Below are 22977 nucleotides of genomic sequence, written 5' to 3' on the forward strand. Positions count from 1 at the left end.
GGACCTTAGTCCAGATCCAGACCCAGTGACTTTTCAGTCAGGACCGGTACTCAGAGCCAAATAAATACCCTAAAGTACATAACAACAGGGCAATGTTTCTTTAAAAGTCTGGAAAACAGTGAGTGCAGGTAAGCAAATCTTTACGGTAACTGTTTATGGCCTTTAATTGGAGGAGGCAATCTGATTTTTTTTTATTACAGTAACAAACTCGAGAGGGAAGTAGGCTAAAAATGGCATGTTCGAAGATGAGAAAAGTTGATGCAGAAAATCAAATGTTTAAAAGTGAGTAGATGAAGGAGTATGAATTCATCCTTCCGGCCAGCAAAAAACGGCCTCGGAAAACATCTGCTGCTGATCCAGATCCATATACCGGAGAAGTTTCGGAATTTTCAAAGCCAAGTTTATTTCACTGCTTAATTTTTTATCAGGTTTATGTAACATTATTATTATTTTTTTTTTTTTTTCATTTAATTAAGATGAGGCAAACCTTCAGCGGCCGCATGCTGTTTAAAACTGCAGCTCACTAATCTGCTAGCAGATTAGCAGCAACTTGGAGAACATTCGGGATCAAGTGAATCTGCTACTTCCTAGCAACAAATAGTGCCTTAAACTGCTTACCTTGATCTTGACCATGTTTGGATCAACTTACAACTGTGAGTCAGCATTTCCTGCCATGAACAGTATAAACGGGGTTTATACAGGAATGAGCAACTCTACTTTAATGCTTTTTAATGCTCTTTGAAATAATTTTAATGCCATCAACAAGTACCAAGTACCCATGACACACACACTATAATATATATATATATATATATATATATATATATATATATATATATATATATATATATATATATATATAAATAAATGACAAAATCCATCTTTACTGTCGACCGGCTGCAGCCATGTCCCGAATTCCTCATTTTCCTGCCACTTTTGTGGTTTTGTTTGCATTTTCCCCATTCTCTAGCTTTTTCTCCGCCTCAAGCTTCTTTTCCGAACATACGGCTTTACGATCAACCGGAAGTAGTTCCGTTCAAATACAGGAAAGAACAGGCGTTGGAAGACGCGCCAGCAGCACTTTATAGGTCTGCTGTATGGGACCACTTTGCATTTAGAGTGACCTACGATGACAGCGGAAAGAAAGTTGTGGATAAAAGTGCAACAGTGTGCAAGCAATGTGCAACAAGTTTTGTTTATGCTAACAGCAACATGACCAACATGTCAGGCTAACCCCGAAATCCCACATACTCCGTCAGCGCTCTGCTCCAGACCGCCTGCACAAAGCAAAGCCTACAGCCTCCACTGTGGCTCCCGTCCGCTCCGCTCTGAGTTCCTTGGAGATCGTAGAGGGCATGCATGAGATGATTAAATTCAAAGCAGCAGAACATGCGGAAATGATCCATGGTTTCCATGGATCATTAAAAATAATTACAATTCATTAATTTTTTTTTGATTTTTTCATTAATTTCATACATTTTTATTATATTTTTTATTTTTCGGTGTAACAATAAACATATACCGAACTGAAAACCGTGACCACGAAACCGTGAACTGAACCGTGGATTTTGTGAACCGTTCCACCCCTAAAAGGCATGTAATTCTCCAGCCCTATTTGTTACCAGATTGATTTTACATTTTTAAAACATCACTGAGGTTTTTTTTGGAGCAGTCCATCTTTCTGTAGCTGCATCCTCCATCTCTGATTCTTCTTTCCTTCATGCCTTCTTCCGTTTGTATGTGAACTGAAATCTCAATTACAATGCAAATTGTAGTTGACTATAAAGATAAATTAATTGATTCAGAGCTCTCAGTTCTTTATGTTGTCCTGTCCTGAAGGCTCTCTTCCTTTAATAGTTTTTATTCAGAGTTGATCCAGGTCTTGTCTGAAAAATACCATTCTTTCATGAGGGGCAACGTGTTGATGATGCATACGCTGATTTAGAACATTATGCATGCAGTTTCTATTAAAATAGTTCTTCTGCACAGTGGATCTGAAACCTCTGCAGTACTTTGGCCTTTTAATAATAAATAATCTGTTTTAATAATTTACACTTTAATCAAAAAGAACCATCTGATACTGCAAATTTTCTAATTCAAATGTTGAAATTCAAAAGAACAAAATGTTTTTGACATTTTGTTCTTTAGTCTGTAGCAGACATGGGCAATGTGGAGTCAACAAGTCATCTCCATGTCATGTATTTGTTCTACCCAGCCACTGAAGCAGGTGAGTCCAATCTTCACTGTGAATCAGGCTGTGCAGATTGGACTCACCTGGTTAATTGGCTGGGTAGATTAAATACATGACATGGAGATGACTTGTTGACTCCACATTGCCCATGTCTGGTCTGTAGTCACAACAACCTTTCTTTAAATTGATGCACAACAATATGTCCTGTCCTTGGTTGTGCACACAATCTCCAGCTCAACACTGCCACCTACTGCACTGGAGTGAATTAATCACTGTCCTCTTTAGTTTGTTCATTCCTTCAACTAATTTATTTAACTGATGATGAACCAAAGTTAAGCAGTGTTTAAAAAAAATCAGAATCATTTTCTAATTAGTTACAAAAAAAATTTTTTTTGTATAACCAGATGGGGGGAAAAAAAAAAAAAAAAAGAGGATTTGGTCCAAGTTACAGCCACTATTAATTAACTTTATTAATTTGCTGTTATATGTTAGCATAATCCTAGTTTTAATATGTTAAATAACTACAGCTGAAAAATGTTTTAACAGCAGCAATTCAATATGAGAAAGAGCAGAATCTATTCTAGCAATGTGAATCAATACCAGCCATTACAAAGGTTTAGACACAAACGGGTGTCTCTAATCATGTAACCACTGGTATTTATGAGTCCTTCTCTGTGTACTTAAGTGTGCGTGTCTCTCCTAAAATGATAGGGAAAACAGCACAAGCATTTTTAAAAATTTTGACTTAAAAATCTGTAGGAATAGGATGGCAAATGCTTGGCTGAGTCTGGCTGTACAGATCAAGCCCACAGTCTCCTCTGCATCCTCTAAGACTGCCACCCCAGCATTATAGCAGGAATCATTCAGACACTGATTTAGGCGTGGTTGAACATTTGCACTCAGGTACACCAAAGCAACTGTGTATCAGCAAACAACACATGTTTACAAGCATTAGAGCTTTACAGCTTATCCTGCCATTCCACTCTACTGCCATTGACACAAAATGCTGTACGTTTAATACATTTTGTCTTGTTATCCTCTCAGTTTAATATCATAGCAGGGTGGGGAATTCATAAACCACCTTCTTTGAAGAGAAATAAATGAGAGCCATCGTTATTCAATGTTAATAAATGCTGACCTTATTAAACCCGATATAAGACGCATAATTGCTTGTTGGTAGAAGTAAACCAGAAATGTCCATGAAACTAGACAACACTATGAATATTTATTGGTTTATTATCAGAGAAGATGAAAAACAAGTGATAAAGAACTGTAATATCAAAACCAAGGCAAGAAAAACGTGGATACCTTAACAGCCCCAATATGTGACCTGAACAAGTTAAATGCACCTGAGAAGTCTGACGAGGGAAACGGCTGCTGGTATCCTGAAGTATCTCCGTCAGGTAGCTGCACTGATGACTCACACTTAGGAGGAAGTTCAGCAACTCCTCATTCCTGGAAAATAAAGAGAAATTCAACAAGAAGGCTTAGCCTAAAATAAAAAGATGTCTCCAACTTAGAATAGTTTATCAAGTTATTTTCCCCCATAATTACTAGTGTTTTCTAAATTTTCCTTTAAGATCTAGCATTCTTAACATCAAACAGATTATTCAACAAAACATAACATTTTCAAGCATTATAAGTATTTTTTTTACTTTTTGGTTCCTACCAAACCCATGTAGCCAGAGTATTAATGTTCTCCATTAATAACATTCTGTCTAGCTGTATTTCAATGTGTGATAAGATCAGCTTTAGACAAGCAACAGGAATAATATAATTGCTTTTTATATTTTGCAACAGGTTGGTGCCGCTGAAATCTGGAGCCAATATTAATGAAAAATCAAAAACTTTAAACGGTACCAGTAACTAGAATATAAAATACAGCGTTTGGTCAGAATATTTTTGGGCTTTCCTGGGAAGACGCACAATCATTTAAAGATACTAAACTCTTGTGGGGTACAAAATATACTAAAAACAACGACTAAACCCAAGAGTTTAGTAGTTTTCTTTTTTAAGTGATGTCTTTAAATATGTCTGCATAACAAAACAAGCCATAGCCTGATATAGATACTCTGCTAAGACAGCGCAGACAGATTAATAGTTTGGACAAAGCTTAGAGGTCACGTGTTCCAAGACATTTTCTGGAGTCATCTCTACCAAACTCTAGAGAAACCCGAGCAGGTGGCTAAACCTTTTTTTCCCCTCTCCGTAAATAAACCTTTTTTTGTCACACCTCCGCAAAGAAACCCAGTTTAAATGATTGGTTATTTGTATTCATCAACCTCAGAATGTCTTCCCATCACCTAGAACTGTGGGATATTGATAGTTCTTATCTTAATGGTACATTTCCATGGCTAAGGGCACAGAGCAGGCAGCCATCCTGGCCCTCCTACTACTTTGTCAGGAAATCCAGTAAACAGTGTCAACCAGCCTCTGCAACACCCACGCCTCCCTTTTTAACTGCTGTTAGTTTATCTAAGGGCCACAGAGAGAAGGTGATCTACACAAGTAGTGCTTGAGCTCCATAAGCAGCAGTTCAGTGTTTCCAAAGATAAACGCTGGTCTGGGCATCGAAAATCACTGCCACCCAAGCTTCAGTTTGCTGCTGGGCCAGAGGTAAAGAAGAGCTCTCGTCAGGAGCTAGGGGCGAGATGACAAATAACAGACCAATCAAAACTTTGTGAAGGCCATGTTTAAAAATAAAATAAAAATAGAAACTATAAAAACATAGCTCTTTAAAAGCAATACATTTTCTAATTAGCATAGGAATAATATAAACTTTTTCCCTTCAGCGAACTGGATGTGGTAACGGAGAAGAAACGAAGATCTGATCTGATCACGGACTACGGCAGAAACAGAGGATCCTGTGCTGATCAATAGTGGGAGCTCTGAAAAGAGAAAGACTTTCTCTAGATCCAGCCTGAACGGCTTTAAAAGAGCTTTTACTTCCTAACTTATTTCAGCTTCTCATCGGCCCTCACCTCACAAATCATCAGTGCGCTGCTGAAACAGTCAGAAGCAGGATCAGTGTTGGACTAGGGCGATGGGAAGAGAGGTGCCGTGCCGAGACAAGGAAATACTCATGAGGGAGATGGATAGGTTCCAGTGGGGCATGACGGATGGGTGAATTTTAAAGATGGGGCCAAGATGGATGTACAAGGGGGTGTTAGGCAGGGGTCCACAACCTGGGGCTCAGGAGCCACAGTTGGTGCTTTGGGGTTTCCATAACAACCCTTAGGTAATTTGGCAAAAAAAAAGAAAAAGAAAAAAAAAAGAGAGAGAGAACAGCTCATTTTTTCCTTTTTATATTTGATGTTTTAGCTGACTTTTTTTTATGGAAAAAATAATGTTCAACAAGAGAAAAACCAGCAAGAATTCGTTTTTTTTTTTTTTTTATGTTTTTCTTGTCATTAGTCTGGAAATTATAGACTTACATAATTTTCCACAAAACACAGCCAACAGAATTGGTCCTATATTATAAAGGTTTTCTATATTGGAAATATACTGGTGGTGTTTTGTTCTGTTTTGTTACCCGTGGTTCTTAAGTTGCTAAATTAATACCTTTAAGCCTGCTTCAGTTTTTGAGGTTTTGCAAATGTGTTTTCAATTTAGATCCCCTAAAAATTCTTCTTGATTCCAACAGGCCGGTGAAATATTAAGACCAAAGATCCTACCCATTCTCTTCCATCACCAGCTGGATCTTGTCAATGTCTACTTTGTTCAACTGCATCTGCTGCACAGCACTCAACACTTTCTGCTGATCTTCTGGGTCTGTGATACCAATCTGACAAATGGGAAAAGAAGACAGCTCATATAGATAACAATTTCAAAATAAATAGCTAATTATTGAAGGTTTAAATATGTGTATATAGCATTGCTGATAACCCTCAAGCTGAAATACAAATGTTACAGTGATCAATGACCTTCTTTAAGTCCTCCTTCTCCATGGTCATCAGGTAGCTCCAGCTGATGTCATTTTCCTTTGTTCGTGTATGGGAACAGAAAGAACAAAGGAAGAATCATTAAATCTATTCTACAGCTGTTCCTTTACAGCTGATTCTGTAACAATCTACAGATAATAAAGCTGAGGACCCTCTGGTACCTCAATTTTATTTTTAAGCAAACCATTTAAAAGCACCAAGTACAATTTTATCCCAACTCATGTCAGTCTCTAAATCTGATGTTCGCAAACATTTTAGCCTGTGAAGCAAAAATAATCTGACCGACTGTTGATCCCTGAAAATACACATAATCACATCGCTCTATATTTATACATGTGTAAAAACTGTGAAATATATTGATATATTTATCTTTTAAGTCACATTTTATATTCCAATTCCTCATTTTAAGTAGGTTTTTAATAATTAACATTTTTTGGCATTTTTAAATATATTAGATGAATAAATGTTAGATCTTTTTATTCCATAGTAAATTTGATCCATGGGACATTCATGTCTATGAATTTCGTGATATATTTTGGCCCTACTGTGTATATATACACCTCAGGGCAGGGCCGGCGATTGCTATAGGCGAGATAGGCAACTGCCTAGGGCGACAAATGTGTTGGGGGCGCCCTCTAGCGTCGCCCTTAGACTTACTTCCCATTAATCATAGAATTAGAAAAAAAAAGCGAATTAAACCGGTTATGAAGCGTCCGTCAGTTTGACTTAACCTTATGTATATATAAATAGCAAAATATGAACAAATAAATATACCACCGTTTTTTTATTTATTTTTTCACATTTAAGAGAAAATCGGAAAAGATTCTGATCACTTTTCAAGCGCCCTCCAACCCGGAAGTCGTGACGTCAGAACGGGAGCGTTCATGGCGATCTACTGCACTGAATGCGATAGCCGAAACGAGAAATCTAAAAGCAAAATTTCGACTTCAACCGAGCGATTCCTACCAGGAGACCATTCTGATGTATCGGAGGAAGAATATTTGTGTCTGGAGCCTCACATGTTCGACCCAGATGTTTCAGATGAAGAAAAGGCAGCGGACGAACAACAGCGAGTCGGACAATGAGTGGAGATTGGACGTCAACAGGTGTTATGCCCAAAAGTGCATGCCTGCCGAAATATGCATCCCCAGTCGCGGGAGCGCGCCTCGCTCTGTTGAACTGCATATCGACGAGGAAAACGGATTAAAATATGTTCAATGGAGCTTAGGTTCTTATATTAATGATATAAAAACGTTTAAAAATACCTCTCATGGGAAAAAAGTTGTGGTTATTTGGCAGATTAATTTACAAAAGTACGGATTTTTTGAACAACATTAAATCCAAAGATTTTGACCATGGTACGGCTGATTTATTTGTTGCAAAGCTTTCTCTTAAGTGGAAAATCAAACGCGCATCTACACAGCACAGCGTTCACAGACCAGTGAGATGCGTTCGCTGCGCGTCAGAAAGCTATGGTGCATTCAGGAGCATTGGAACATTTTAAACTTACAAGAATGAGGCATAAAACAGAACTGTATTTTACTGAACTGTATTGTATTTTTTTTTTGTTTGTTTATGCATCTCACTGGTCTGTGAACGCTGTGCTGTGTAGATGCGCATTTAATTTTCCACTTAATCAAAAAATTTAATTTAATGTTTATCAATTACTTTTTTATGTAGTCCTTGGTTGAAGAATTTCTTAAATTTATTATTTTTTATTGTTATTTGGTAATTTCTGAAATTGATTTGTTTAATATTTGTTTAATGTGTGTTAAATTTGTTAATTGTCTGAAATAAATTCATTCATTGATTCAATCCAGTTTTTTAGTTATACTTTACCTAAGTGTCCTTACAGATGGTTAAAAGTGTTTTTGCACAGTCCTAACTTTGAGTGTGTAATAAATTATTTAAAATAATAAAAAAGAAAAGGTACTGAAACCTTTTCTGGTATTTGTCTATGCATCACTCCATGCTAAGTTACAGTTTTTTCTGAATGCTTAAACACAACCTTGATTCTTATAGCACAATTTCTAAAACTATTAATACTTACTTACTTAGCAAATCCACTCACTGAGTTCACAAAACTAAAAGAACAAACACTGCTTTGCACTCAATTTGCAATTTTGTAACACACTTTGCACAACTGTAGGCACAACTCACCGCACAGCACTCTTTGTGGAACTGTAAACACAACTCAATGAAGCACTAAACAGATGCTGAAAACAGTACTGGTATTTCGCACGGTAAAAGTGAGGGGGGGGGCGCAAAACTCAATCTCGCCTAGGGCAACCAAAGGGGTAGAACCGGCCCTGCCTCAGGGATAACTTCTTAGCCACTTTGTGAGTGGACATATTGTAAATTGGGGGTAAGAACTCAAGAGATTTCGTTTGTTTAAGTTTTTACAGTTTGGCTCCCATTTGGAGTTAAATCTGCAGCCCTCCCATTTGAAAATGGTGCTTGTTTTATAACATGTTGAATGAAATTTCACTCAATGACCAAGAATCAATTCCTTGTTGTCTTAAGCTCCTGTCACACCTTGACAATTTAGACCAGCTTATTCCTAATGTACGAATAATCTGGAAAAACTCTGGCATACGTTGGATAAGTTATTGGTATGTTTTGTATAAGTTACGAGCACGCCGAAATAGGCTGAAACACGCTGGCACACGTCGACATACAGCGAGTATGTCGAGATGCTCAAAATTTTCCCGATGTATGCCAGCGTATGCTCATACGTTGGCCATGAGTAATAGATTGTTGACATACGTTAAGTTGATTTTGGTGAGTGGCGGCCTAGTGGTCGGGCGTTACGCTTGGAATGCTGAGGTTCTGAGTTTGAGCCCCACTCCCACGGACTACCACTCTGGGTCCTTAAGGGGATGGGCTAAATGCAGAGTATGAATTTCTTTGCTCTGTCCTTGTGACAGTGTAATGACAACAAAACGCTGGGGGGGGGGAAAGTGTAAGTTAATCATACGTAAGTTATCAAGAACTTATCTCCAACGTACCGTCTGTGTTCCAGACGACTGCTGAACGTGGTTCCAACTTACAGCTAGCGTATAAAGGCGTATTGCCAGCGTTTCGGTATAAAACTGGGTTTACAGGAGAAAACTGTACTCCTCCAGACTTCATCCCCATCATAGGGTGGGCGAGAAGGTGAGTGTGATGGATCCTCCCTGCGTTCTCCCCCTAGGCCACGGACAACAAACTTCCTAGCAGAGATGATGCTGAATCTGCCGCTACTGCTCCGAACTTTCTGTCTTTCCGACATTCCACAAGAGATGGAGGACCCGGCAAGGCTGACACAGAAATACATACTAGCTGTCCTCCAACATTAGCATGATCTCATCGGTTTGACTGTTACAGTTGTAGGGTGAACGAGAAGGTGAGTATGATGGACCCTTCCTGCATTCAAAGTCACAGTCACATAAGCCTAGCAGACATGACCCTAAATCTGATGAGAGAACCTTCTCTCTTTTTCCTTTTTATTTCTTTATTCTTTTTTTTTTTGGCGGGCAGTAAACGTCAGCTAGGTTAATAATACAATCAAGGACATCTTTTTATGCAGGCCGGGAGAATCGCTACGGCCCTCAGGACAATGACTTGTGACAATTCACGAGGATTACGCTGCTGTGCATTATACAGAAGTTAGGCTGTCATTGGACGTACACTCTGACTCATTATGAATATGCTGTGTATACGCCCAAAATTGAAAAAATACATAGACAGTTACGCGTGTGCCAGCGTTTTAGGAGATTCTGGGATGCTGTCCAAATCAGCGAGCAGTGACAGGGGTTTAATCCAGCTCACCATGATCATGTAACCACTGGTCAATCCACCTGTACAGGTGCTGGTCATAAAATTAGAATATCATGAAAAAGTAGATTGATTTCAGTAATTCCATTTAAAAAGTGAAACTTGTATATTATATTCATACATTACATACAAACTCATATATTTCAGATGTTTATTTTGTTTAATTTTGATGATTACAAATGACAACAAATGAAAATCTCAAATTCATCATATCAGAAAATTAGAATATTACTGAAGACCAATAAAAACAAAGGATTTATAGAAATGTTGGCCAACTGAAAAGTATGAACATGAAAAGTATGAGCATGTACAGCACTCAGTATTTAGTTGGGCCTCCTTTGGCCTGTATTACTGCAGCAATGCGGCGTGGCATGGAGTCGATCAGTCTGTGGCACTGCTCAGGTGTTATGATAGCCCAGGTTGCTCTAATAGTGGCTTTTAGCTCTTCTGAATTGTTGGGTCTGGTGTATTGCATCTTCTTCTTCACAATACCCCATAGATTTTCTATGGGGTTAAGGTCAGGAGAGTTTGCTGGTCAATTAAGAACAGGGATACCATGGTCCTTCAACCAGGTACTGGTAGCTTTGGCACTGTGTGCAGGTGCCAAGTCCTGTTGGAAAATGAAATCTGCATCTCCAAAAAGTTGGTCAGCTGCAGGAAGCATGAAGGGCTCTAAAACTTCCTGGTATGTGGCTGCGTTGACCCTGGACCTCAGAAAACACAATGGACCAACACCAGCAGATGACATGGCACCCCAAACCATCACTGACTGTGGAAACTTTACACTGGACTTCAAGCAACGTGGATGAAGTGCCTCTCTTCTTTTCCTCCAGACTCTGGGACCTTGATTTCCAAAGGAAGTGCAAAATTTACTTTCATCAGAGAACATGACTTTGGACCACTCACCAGCAGTCCAGTCCTGTTTCTCTTTAGCCCAGGCAAGACGCTTCTGACGCTGTCTGTGGTTCAAGAGTGGCTTGACACAAGGAATGCGACAGCAGAAACCCATGTCTTTCATACGTCTGTGTGTGGTGGTTCTTGAAGCACTCACTCCAGCTGCAGTCCACTCTTTGTGAATCTCCCCCACATTTTTGAAGGGGTTTTGTTTCACAATCCTCTCCAGGGTGCGGTTATCTCTCTTGCTTGTACACTTTTTTCGACCACATCTTTTCCTTCCCTTCGCCTCTCTATTAATGTGCTTGGACACTGAGCTCTGTGAACAGCCAGCCTCTTTAGCGATGACCTTTTGTGTCTTGCCCTCCTTGTGCAAGGTGTCGATGGTCGTCTTTTGGACAACTGTCAAGTCAGCAGTCTTCCCCATGATTGTTTAGCCTATAGAACTAGACTGAAAGACCATTTAAAGGCTTTTGCAGGTGGTTTGAGTTAATAGGGCTTGGTCGTCGTGACGTAGGCACTTCGCGTCGCCGCCATGTTGAATGCTTCTTTTACCGCGGCTCAGACTACTGCCTATGACTACCGGGAACTGTACTCCCTCTCAGCCGTGTTTTAATTTGATTAATTTCACCTTAACTTGATTTCAACCATGGTAAACCGTTGCTGTATTGTGGGCTGTAACAGCTCAACGCATGATCGCCATGGAAACATAGAAAATGGGTTAACTTTCCACCGCTTTCCTGAATGGACGCGTAACCATGGAGACCAAGCGTCAGAGATAAAGAGTCGTCGGCTAGCTTGGATCGCGGCTGTAAGACGACCGAACATAACTTTCCACAGTATTCCAATGTCATTGAGAGTGTGTTCCCTGCATTTTCATTCTGGTAAGTTAAAGATACACGGTTTTATTTTACAGTGTTTCTTTCCTTCAAAGTTGGGATCTTTTACGGTAAAATAATAAAAATGGCAGCGGGAAAAGGCTCAAATACGCGAGAAACCCGGAGGGTTGGCAGTTAACGTTACTAACTACACCTTTGAAACACATAGCAGCTAGTTAAAAGTACATTACATGCGTGAGTGGTTGTTAGCACTAGCGGTTAGCAGTTGCTAAACTAGCAGGTTCCAGAGCCCGTCTGAGCACAGCTTACCTTCGTACGAATTACTCTGTTCCCACTGTTTGCTGGCTTTATGATGTGCAGCTCCTGAACCCATCCATTCATGAACTGCACATGAGACTCCAAGGACTTGTAGCTTGGGAACTGTTTCGAAGTATAGGCGCTCACTCATCGGTGCTCCACTCATTGTTTGGAACTTCATATGGATCCAAATGATTAATAATGCTGATTTTGTCACCATACCGGTCTTTGGCTTCTCTATTTAATGTGTCCCGGCAAATTCCAGATCCTTTTCGGGATTTTAACATCTTTTTTCTCTCTACTTCTGTCTCTTCTTTCAACAACAACGTTGTGTCAGAGCTATGTTTACGTTTGCGTAGCCGTCAATATGACCGCGACGTCCCACAATGCAACGTGGATCCCGAGCCCTATTAGCTGATTAGAGTGTGGCACCAGGGGCCATCAATTTTGAACCTTTTCACAATATTCTAATTTTCTGATATGATGAATTTGAGATTTTCATTTGTTGTCATTTGTAATCATCAAAATTAAACAAAATAAACATCTGAAATATATGAGTTTGTATGTAATGTATGAATATAATATACAAGTTTCACTTTTTAAATGGAATTACTGAAATCAATCTACTTTTTCATGATATTCTAATTTTATGACCAGCACCTGTATATAAGCCATCCGGTTTGTACATATGTCACCTCAAATCTCTGTGCTACTCCTTTTTTTTTTTTCTTATTTTTATTTTGTTTTTCATTGTGTGCAATACATATACACTTGCACCTTAATCCTTATTTATCTTGATATACTGTATATACTAGGGATGGGACGATTTATGAAAACCATCAAAATCGTTCGGTTCGACTGTCTCGGTTCGGTTCGCGTGTGTTTCGTTCGGTTCATGCGCTGCTCCTTTTTCTCATAGAGGAAGCGATTACACTCCAGAGCAGAAGGTGGCAGTGCTGCGACCAAAGCCAACCGCCAGTAGTAAACAAGAAGAAGAAGAGAAGCAGCTTAGCCGGATGTAGCAGGGGGAAAAAAATCAGTTGTAGAGAATTGTGTCGGACTGGCGAGTGGGAAAGAACAGGAGTTGGAAGACGCGCCAGCAGCACTTTATAGGTCTGCTGTATGGGAGCGCTTTGCATTTAGAGTGACCTACGATGACGGCGGAAAGAAAGTTGTGGATAAAAGTGCAACACGTTTTGTTTATGCTAACAGCAACATGTCATGCTAACCCCGAAATCCCTCATACTCTGTCAGCAACCCCTGCTGCGCTCCAGACCGGCTGCTCAAAGCAAAGCCTGCAGCCCCCACTGTGGCTTCGTCCGCTCCCCTCTGAGTCCCTTGGAGATGGTAGAGAGCATGCGTCAGATGATTTAATTCAAAGCAGCAAAATATACGGAAATGATACAGGGTTTCTGCGGATCATTTAAAATAATTACAATCCATTATTTTTTGGGGGATTTTTTTCATTAATTTCATAAATTTTTATGGGATTTCGGTGTAACAATCAACATGTATCGAATCGAACGGAAAACCGTGACCAGAAACCGTGAATCGAACCGAACCGTGGATTTTGTGAACCGTTCCACCCCTAGTATATACCTTGATATACCGTATTTTCATGACCATAAGGCGCACCGTACTAAAAGGCGCAGTCTCAGTTATGTGTGCCATTACTGTATTTAACACACACACAAGGCGCACTGGACTATAGGGCGCGCGTTTTATATACAGGTACATGTCCTCTACTACAGGGGTTTTCAAAGTATGAAAGGCTGAGCCCCCCTCCAGGGAGCACTATGCCTGCTGCAGATCTTCATTGAGAGCTGTGGAAATTCAGTCCCTACTGACAGCCAAAAGTGCGCAAGTGACACATCACTCATCCTCTGTTTCAAGTCCATGTCACAGCTCAGCTCAGCCAGAGCCTCTTCCTCTCCTGCAGAAAGTCCATCTTTGAGTGTCACCGGGAAGGAAAATGGGTTCTCACCCACTGGTTTGCCATTGTCTCCTCTCCAAAATACTCTCCAAACTGCTTGCGCATCCCCTCCAAATGCGCGCAGACAGCCTGCTGTAAAATCTCCACGTTCAGCCCCGCTCTGGCCAAAACATCCTCTAAGGTGGGAAACATTTCCACTGATCCCCGCTCCACACGCACACCCCACAGTTCCAACTTGGTCCTAAATCCACATTTATTTTTTCCCTCTCACCGCGCCTCCCCTAAGGTGCTCTGGCGCCCCCCAGGGGAGGCGCGCCTCACACTTTGAAAACCGCCGCTCTACTACGTTTAAATACCTCTACTGCGTATTTAAAAATAGAGCGGGAGCAAAACTGAGTGTGATTGTGTTTTATTCATGTATTTATTACAAAGTATTAATCAAACCTGGGAACTGGCCATGAGACAGACACATTGCTGATGACACAGAGCGCTGTGATCACTCTTCTGAAACAGTTTATTGACGCAGAAATTAACTTAAAATGCAGAAATCTGCCGGCAGAGTATGTTCGCTTTTATTATCCTAGTGCCTGCAGTTTAGATTGTAACAGTTAGTTCTGACGCGCGGCTGAAGCAGCTTTGCTGCTCTGGCTGCGCGGTGCAAAAGTGTGTCTGACGCGCGTTGGGCGGAGCTATCCTATCCTTTCTTTTCAGCTATATTTGCTGTGATCAGTGGGAATAAAGTAGTTTTAATATGTTTTTAGGTGGGAAAATACACCTGAAAACTTAATTCAACAGCAGCCTCTGGCTTTTCGCGGTTCACAGCGGCGGCTGGTAGGTGTTTTTCATCAAAATAATCCAAACTGCAGGCACCAGGATAATAAAAGCGAACATGTTCTGTCGGCAGGTTTCAGCATTTTAAGTTAATTTAGGCATTAATAAACTGTTTCAGAGGAGCGATTACAGCGCTCTCTGTCATCAGCGAATTGTCTGTCTCGCTGTCAGCTCCCAGATCAGCTTCTCTGATTGGTTGATGCGGCACGTCAAGTAGCAAAACTTAAATTTTTCCATCTCGAGCAGCAGCGCGTTTGCGGCGCATCAGATGCTTAAACGCTGCCGACGCGCTGCACCTGCTGCTCAAAACGCACAGCGGGACCTTTTTGCTGCGCCTTGACATGCCTCAACAACACACATAGGGCGCACCGCACTATAGGGCGTGCCGCACATTTTGAGGGGAAAAAAAGACGTTTATATGCGCCTTATAGTCGCGAAAATACGGTACTATATATATATTGTTTATTCTTAATGCACCCTTTTCCTCCTTGTTTGCACCTTCTTTAATTACTATGCTAATATGTGACCAGTGAATTTCTCCGCTGTGAGATCCAATAAGCTCATCTAAACTAATCTAATATATCCCCTTTAAAATACAAGAAATGCACAAACAGAAAGCTGGGTGATGGTTTAATACAGAGCTGCGCACTTCTGAAGCAAAATGCCAGGAAACTGGAGAGAAAATGGCACTCTACATGCCTACTGGAATCCTACGTAGACTGGAATAACAGTTTACTGCTCAATAAAATCACCCTTTGTAAAAAAACAAGAGCAGCACTTTTCTCTTCATTGATCGCTGAGAATAAGAATAATACTAGATTTCTTTTTAATACAGTTACTAAACTCACTCAGAGCCGCTGGTCTTATGAACCAGCCATTCCATGATGAACTTTCTGAAGAGTTTCTATTGGGTTTTAGAGCCAAACATGGCACTGAAACAGCTCTGGTTAATGTCACTAATAAGAATGAGACCGGTTGGTAAGCGCTGCCCTCTGCAACTCTGAACAATTTCTCTGATGTGAGTAAGTTTACAATTTCTATCCAAGTCTGTTGTCATGTCAGATGTTTTTTTAATACATATACATTATGAAGTGTTAATACAAGTGTTTGTCCCAAGTGATCTCTTCTCAGGAAAGAATTGGGGAGATAAAGGTATAAACACAGGCTTACAAAACTCTGGTCAGTAAGTGGTACTTACGGTCATGATGTCAGCGAGGTGGCCCAGATTAAGCCCGTGCAGGAGAAGTTGGACCTCATCCAGCTTTGTTGCACTGAGTAGCACAGAAAACAGATGCCAATGTTTGAAATAAAGCAATTTGTAGCTTTATATAAAATAGGCTGTGAAATGCACATTTAGAGTTAAATCAAACTTACTTTAAATATGAAATTATTACATACTGTTCAATAAATGATAAGTGTTTTTAATTAGGAGTAATTTGCATTTCAATGTGCTTTACCGGAGGCATCCATGTTTGTCAATGAACAGTACTGACACCTACGGGTTTGTGATGTCACGGTGCGGTATCGGCTGTTGAGCAAGTCCCAATGCTGTATCTGGTGTTTGTTACAATGCGCTATTATCCAAGTCATCTTGAAAACATTCTTCTTCGAAATGTTGGCTACATATGTGTTTTTTTATCTGGCCAGAAGTTGGATGGCAAACCCTCCCTCTTAAAGTTGGCAATCCAAAAACGAACCCGTCGGAGGTGGATCATAAATCGGAAAGGTGAAATAACTACCCCACCCCCACTTTAACCCAATGTATTACTACATCCACGTGGGCATTGTCAGTTTCACTATAGCTCTCGTGAATTTCAATGGTAAAGTCCTCTGGAAATCCTAAATAATTGTTGTTGATTGCAGATGTGTCTAGTAGCAGCCATTAATTTTGATTGTAAAGTGGGGATAATGGCGCTAAGCTTAAAGGAATAGTACACCCAAAACATGATTAGCCTTCATTTTCTACTCACCCCCATGCTGAACAAAACTCTGGAGTACTTTTTTGATATCTCAAATGCATCTGGAGATCTGGGAGGCTTCTTGCTGTCTGCTGACATTCAAATAATGGAGGTCTATGGCGCCCGAGACAGAAAGGTCCACAAAAACGTGTCAATATTCCTCCATACTGCTCGTCCATTGTAATCCAAGTGTCCTGAGTGAGTAGCATCCAGAATTTACTCGAAACGAAGTCATTTAGAACGTTTTAGAGCCTAAACAGTAGTGTATAGGATTTCCTAATAGCGCCCCCATGCGCGCTCACGATTCTACTGAAGCCGGCAGACCAAACCAGCGCATTCAGCTCGGCAAAGAACTCATGCTCTTCCTCAACACTGAAGTCCTCAGACATTTTTCTTTCGTTGTTTCTTTCTTTGCACAGGTAAACAGCACATTTCTTCTTCTACGCTTGCATTATCGGCAGAGGAGACGCTGAATGCGCACTTTCTTCCGGTTTGGTCTGCCGGCTTCCGTAGAATCGCGAGCGCGCATGGGGGCGCTATTAGGAAATCCTATACACTACTGTTTATGCTCTAAAAACATTCTAAATGACTTCGTTTCGAGTAAATTCTGGATGCTACCCACTCAGGACACTTGGATTACATTGGACGAGCAGTATGGAGGAATATTGACACGTTTTTGTGGACTTTTGTGGACCTTTCTGTCTCGGGCGCCATGGACCTCCATTATTTGAATGTCAGCAGACAGCAAGAAGCCTCCCAGATCTCCAGATGCATTTGAGATATCAAAAAAGTACTCCAGAGTGTTGTTCAGCATGGGGGTGAGTAGAAAATGAAGGCTAATCATGTTTTGGGTGTACTATTCCTTTAACGCACCGTGACATCATTGCCGAAAGATGTCAGGAGTGAAGTGTAACCATATTTGGGCAAAAATGGCAGATCCACGACTCAGTGATCGCAACGGAAAAATGTTTTATTTTTACTGATTAACGCTAAATTCATTAAATCACAGCAAACATAAGATTTAGGTATAAATAAGGATCCACTGACTATTCATTGCTGATCGGACTTTTCCTTTAATTTTGAGTACAAGATCAGAAGCAAGAACAACATCATTCAGAAGGAATGCTGTCAATAGGGGAATAACACTCCAAGTTAGGCTTTCTCAGCATACCACTGCATTATTTTATATGGAGGACTGTCAGCTGTTTGTTCAGGCTGCTACAACAGTGAGCTCATAAATTAATGAAAACATTTTAGCATTAGTCTAGTTTATGTTAAACCAGACATTTTGGCTAAAAAAAAAACAAACAGCTTGCTGTCAAATTAATTGAGCCATCAGCACTTGCAGCATGCCTGAAGGTTAGAACATGTTACAACAAGCTTTTCACACCTTCATAACTCTGCCCATCATGAAACAAGCTGGATCTGGAAATGCTGGCAACTACAAGTTTTGGAGTAAAGACGACAATCTCCATTAGTTAATTACATATTTTTAGTTAGGAAAGGTGACCACATGAACCAACTAGATAAAAAAAAGAAATCTAAATTAATTGAAATGTGTATTTTAAAAAGCATCTTTTTTTTTATAAAATAAAAACCGTTGACCAGCAAATTTTCTTTCCCAAACACCACATTGCTTCACATGTGCTCTTCATATAAATATAAATCAATGGTCAGAACATTTGCAGTTAGGATTTAAATGTAGGATTATCCTTCATGTACAGACAAAAAGGCCTTGAATAAAACCAAAGTAGGAATAATCCATCACTGACTTCCCAACCGCCATGTCGGAGATTCAGCTTAGCTCTGTACAGGTCACTCATTAATGCAAAATCTCAGCTGAATTTCTGCTGTTTAAAGCCCGTTGAGTTGAATGAACAACTAAACCTAAAATGTCAACAGGCAAAACTTCCACATGCCAAACATGGTTAGATACAACACAAAGTTTCTGGCAGCAGCACCTTAGTGGACTAAACAACCTTGAAGGGGGTTTATTATCGTTTATGTCTGGTGGTACAATGGATCAACAACACCTGCAACACAGAAAATCCAACAGGAGGCAAACTAACTGCAAAGAGATGCAGAAGGTCACTAATGATATTCTCATGGCCTCAGATAATGGACTTGTATCTGTCCTTGTCCTGTTAGATCTCAGTGCTGCCTTTGATACAGTTGTTTATCATACTTTTTTACATTCTTTATGAAAGACTTAAATATCCAGTGGCACAAAAAAGTTGCTAGATTTTGAAATAAATGTTTTAGAGGGGTCTAAAAAGTCGACAAAAGTGCTAAGTTGGCAACACTGCTCTTCGCATCTTTTTTTTTCAAATGGTTTGCTGCTGTCTGTTTGGACTTCTCTGAACATGTGGAGCATATGGACCGATCCAATGTGGTGGACATTGGGGGAGTGGGGGGCGGGGCTGAGACCTACTTAGTATTATAAACGTTCTGAGGGTTTTTTTAGCTAAAGGATTTCTATCAAAAACATAAGGAATAGCTGCATTAACCATACATGTAAACAAAGTTTTATGGGGCCCCCCAGGAACTTGGGGCCCTAGGCAACTGCCTAGTATTGCCTAATAGTAAAACTTTGTTTCTTTTTACAGCATCTTACCGATCCTCTTACCTTTCCTTATAAGATGGATCATCAGGGTTTTTCCTACAAAGTTCAGAGAGCGTATCCTCTATAGAAGCGGAGGCTGGGAAAGTAGACAGCTGAGAAGATGAGGCAAATATCTGCATAATCTGCAGAAAAACAATTATATGGTGAATATATCAATTCTGGAAACAATAAGCATGACAATCATCTTCCAGTCACATTTTAAAGTATTTTAACCAATTGTAGCTTCATGACTTTACCCGTCTATGTTGGAACATCCGAGCAAGATCAGCAGGACTTTTTCCATTCTTTGTCCTTATGGTTTTGTCAGCTCCCAGCTGAAGGAGCTTCAAGACCACCTCTTCCCTGCCATATTGTACTGCTATTGCCAAAGCCTGTTAAAACATTAACATTGATTTGTGGCAAGTCATTTTTTTCCAACAATGTCATAAACCCATTGGCTACAATTGAGTCACACCAACTTTCTGCTGCAAACTGTCATAAAAGGGACAAAAGTGACATACTGTGTATCCTTTGCTGTCCTGTGTATTTATTGCTGCACCGTGGGACACCAGCAGATTTACAAGTTTACTGTAGCCCTCCCTGGCTGCCATCATCAGGCATGTGATTTGAGACCTTTAAAAGAGGACAACTTAGATATTAGAGGATAAATAGGGCACACAATGACCTTATGTGAAAGAAGAACAAATAACTGATAATAAAAAAAGCTTTAAAATAAGACCACTAACTATACTTCAAAATAAAATGAATTCAGTGCAGAAATACACCACCAGAGGGCAGCAATGGCCATAATGAAGTGCAACTGATTTCCAAGCTGGTTTTGTTTTTTTGTTTTTGTAAAAGGCCAACAGCAATCTTAACTTTTCTTTCACCAGGAGAATAATTTTTAGGTGCAGCTTTAAGTTATTGTTAGGAATGGTCTTCTCTAAAATATAGAAAAACTACTTGGAAAAGTTCATCACTGAAATCAAATGATAAAAGCTCAAAGATGCCCAGTAACAATCTGCCTCATTTGGATAATTAATGAATCAGTAAATCCGAAGGTCCATCAGAATAGATCCTTAAACATACAAACCATTTTTATGTCTCAGCACAACTAATGCAAAATCCAGACATGTAAAACTTAACCTATAAAGCAAGTCAGGGGATTTGGAACACTGATACAGCCAGCAAGCTTAATCAAGCTACATTCCCATATACATCTGGGGGTTATAAGGTTGGACAAATCAATCTAGGGTTTAATTTTAGGCTGTTGAATACACCAACTAATATAAATGAGTTTAGTTTGAGTGTCTTTATACTGTTAAAGGCCCTCCGTGTATGGCTAGGTTGGTAAACATACAAAACTTTTAGGATTAATTTTACTTACAGAAAGCTCAGGTGATATGAAATCTCTCTAGTGCAGGTAAGAGAAACATCCCTAATAACTAAACTGTGGCATAGCAATGATAAAAAATAAAAAATAAAAAAAAAGGTTCCAGTTATAGTTCCCAAAACAAGTCTTTCTGAGTAAACAAAAATCTATCAGAACACAGAAGTCTTGTTTTCAGAAAAAAAGACGGATGGAAGACAATTTCATAATTAAAGTACCACACCATATCACTGCTATCATATTTTATATGAACCCATCTGTTACTGTTAGACCGTTTCAATAAAAAAAAAGGTTCACCGTGTACAGAACTCACCAGACCAGATTGTGGACTACATCTGAATCCAAGCCTACGTATTGGTCACAAATGTGATCTGGTCCTGTTGTGGATTTGTATTCTTGAGAATTCAGACTTACTGCAGTTGAGTCTACAATGGAATTATAGGTTTTTAAATTAAAAGCTGGTGGGTGTTAGCACTTCAGGTATTACTGCATCTACATAACAGAAATCAGATCTTTAGTTTTCAGGCTTGTTACCCGTCAAAATCACTAACTCTTCTACCTGGTCTACTTTAAGACTAGGCTTAAAAATCCCCTGATTAGGTTTATATGTGAAGTGGCTGAAGTTATCCTGACCCTTTTCTACAGTTATGCTACTATAGGCTTGGGCTGATGGAGTACATACAGGTGCTGGTCATAAAATTAGAATATCATGAAAAAGTAGATTGATTTCAGTAATTCCATTTAAAAAGTGAAACTTGTATATTATATTCATACATTACATACAAACTCATATATTTCAGATGTTTATTTTGTTTAATTTTGATGATTACAAATGACAACAAATGAAAATCTCAAATTCATCATATCAGAAAATTAGAATATTGTGAAAAGGTTCAAAATTGATGGCCCCTGGTGCCACACTCTAATCAGCTAATTAACTCAAACCACCTGCAAAAGCCTTTAAATGGTCTTTCAGTCTAGTTCTATAGGCTACACAATCATGGGGAAGACTGCTGACTTGACAGTTGTCCAAAAGACGACCATCGACACCTTGCACAAGGAGGGCAAGACACAAAAGGTCATCGCTAAAGAGGCTGGCTGTTCACAGAGCTCAGTGTCCAAGCACATTAATAGAGAGGCGAAGGGAAGGAAAAGATGTGGTCGAAAAAAGTGTACAAGCAAGAGAGATAACCGCACCCTGGAGAGGATTGTGAAACAAAACCCATTCAAAAATGTGGGGGAGATTCACAAAGAGTGGACTGCAGCTGGAGTGAGTGCTTCAAGAACCACCACACACAGACGTATGAAAGACATGGGTTTCTGCTGTCGCATTCCTTGTGTCAAGCCACTCTTGAACCACAGACAGCGTCAGAAGCGTCTTGCCTGGGCTAAAGAGAAACAGGACTGGACTGCTGGTGAGTGGTCCAAAGTCATGTTCTCTGATGAAAGTAAATTTTGCATTTCCTTTGGAAATCAAGGTCCCAGAGTCTGGAGGAAAAGAAGAGAGGCACTTCATCCACGTTGCTTGAAGTCCAGTGTAAAGTTTCCACAGTCAGTGATGGTTTGGGGTGCCATGTCATCTGCTGGTGTTGGTCCATTGTGTTTTCTGAGGTCCAGGGTCAACGCAGCCACATACCAGGAAGTTTTAGAGCACTTCATGCTTCCTGCAGCTGACCAACTTTTTGGAGATGCAGATTTCATTTTCCAACAGGACTTGGCACCTGCACACAGTGCCAAAGCTACCAGTACCTGGTTGAAGGACCATGGTATCCCTGTTCTTAATTGACCAGCAAACTCTCCTGACCTTAACCCCATAGAAAATCTATGGGGTATTGTGAAGAAGAAGATGCAATACACCAGACCCAACAATTCAGAAGAGCTAAAAGCCACTATTAGAGCAACCTGGGCTATCATAACACCTGAGCAGTGCCACAGACTGATCGACTCCATGCCATGCCGCATTGCTGCAGTAATACAGGCCAAAGGAGGCCCAACTAAATACTGAGTGCTGTACATGCTCATACTTTTCATGTTCATACTTTTCAGTTGGCCAACATTTCTATAAATCCTTTGTTTTTATTGGTCTTCAGTAATATTCTAATTTTCTGATATGATGAATGTGAGATTTTCATTTGTTGTCATTTGTAATCATCAAAATTAAACAAAATAAACATCTGAAATATATGAGTTTGTATGTAATGTATGAATATAATATACAAGTTTCACTTTTTAAATGGAATTACTGAAATCAATCTACTTTTTCATGATATTCTAATTTTATGACC

General features: G+C 39.9%; 1 protein-coding gene across 1 annotated transcript in view; it reads right to left on the reverse strand.

Moving 5' to 3' along the window:
* asz1 (ankyrin repeat, SAM and basic leucine zipper domain containing 1) overlaps positions 1-22977 on the reverse strand; it is a 67022-nt gene that overhangs the window by 19664 nt on the left and 24381 nt on the right. The window contains exons 5-11 of the mRNA XM_038280466.1: positions 19824-19935; positions 19560-19694; positions 19327-19445; positions 15941-16013; positions 6115-6171; positions 5866-5975; positions 3541-3646 (exon numbers count right to left, since the gene is read on the reverse strand). Of these exons, the coding sequence (XP_038136394.1) occupies positions 3541-3646; positions 5866-5975; positions 6115-6171; positions 15941-16013; positions 19327-19445; positions 19560-19694; positions 19824-19935 (712 nt within the window). The remainder of the gene's footprint in view (positions 1-3540; positions 3647-5865; positions 5976-6114; positions 6172-15940; positions 16014-19326; positions 19446-19559; positions 19695-19823; positions 19936-22977) is intronic.

The sequence above is a fragment of the Cyprinodon tularosa genome, unplaced genomic scaffold (assembly GCF_016077235.1).
Source record: "Cyprinodon tularosa strain WSP-4 unplaced genomic scaffold, ASM1607723v1 ctg160, whole genome shotgun sequence".
Taxonomy (NCBI): Eukaryota; Metazoa; Chordata; class Actinopteri; order Cyprinodontiformes; family Cyprinodontidae; genus Cyprinodon; species Cyprinodon tularosa.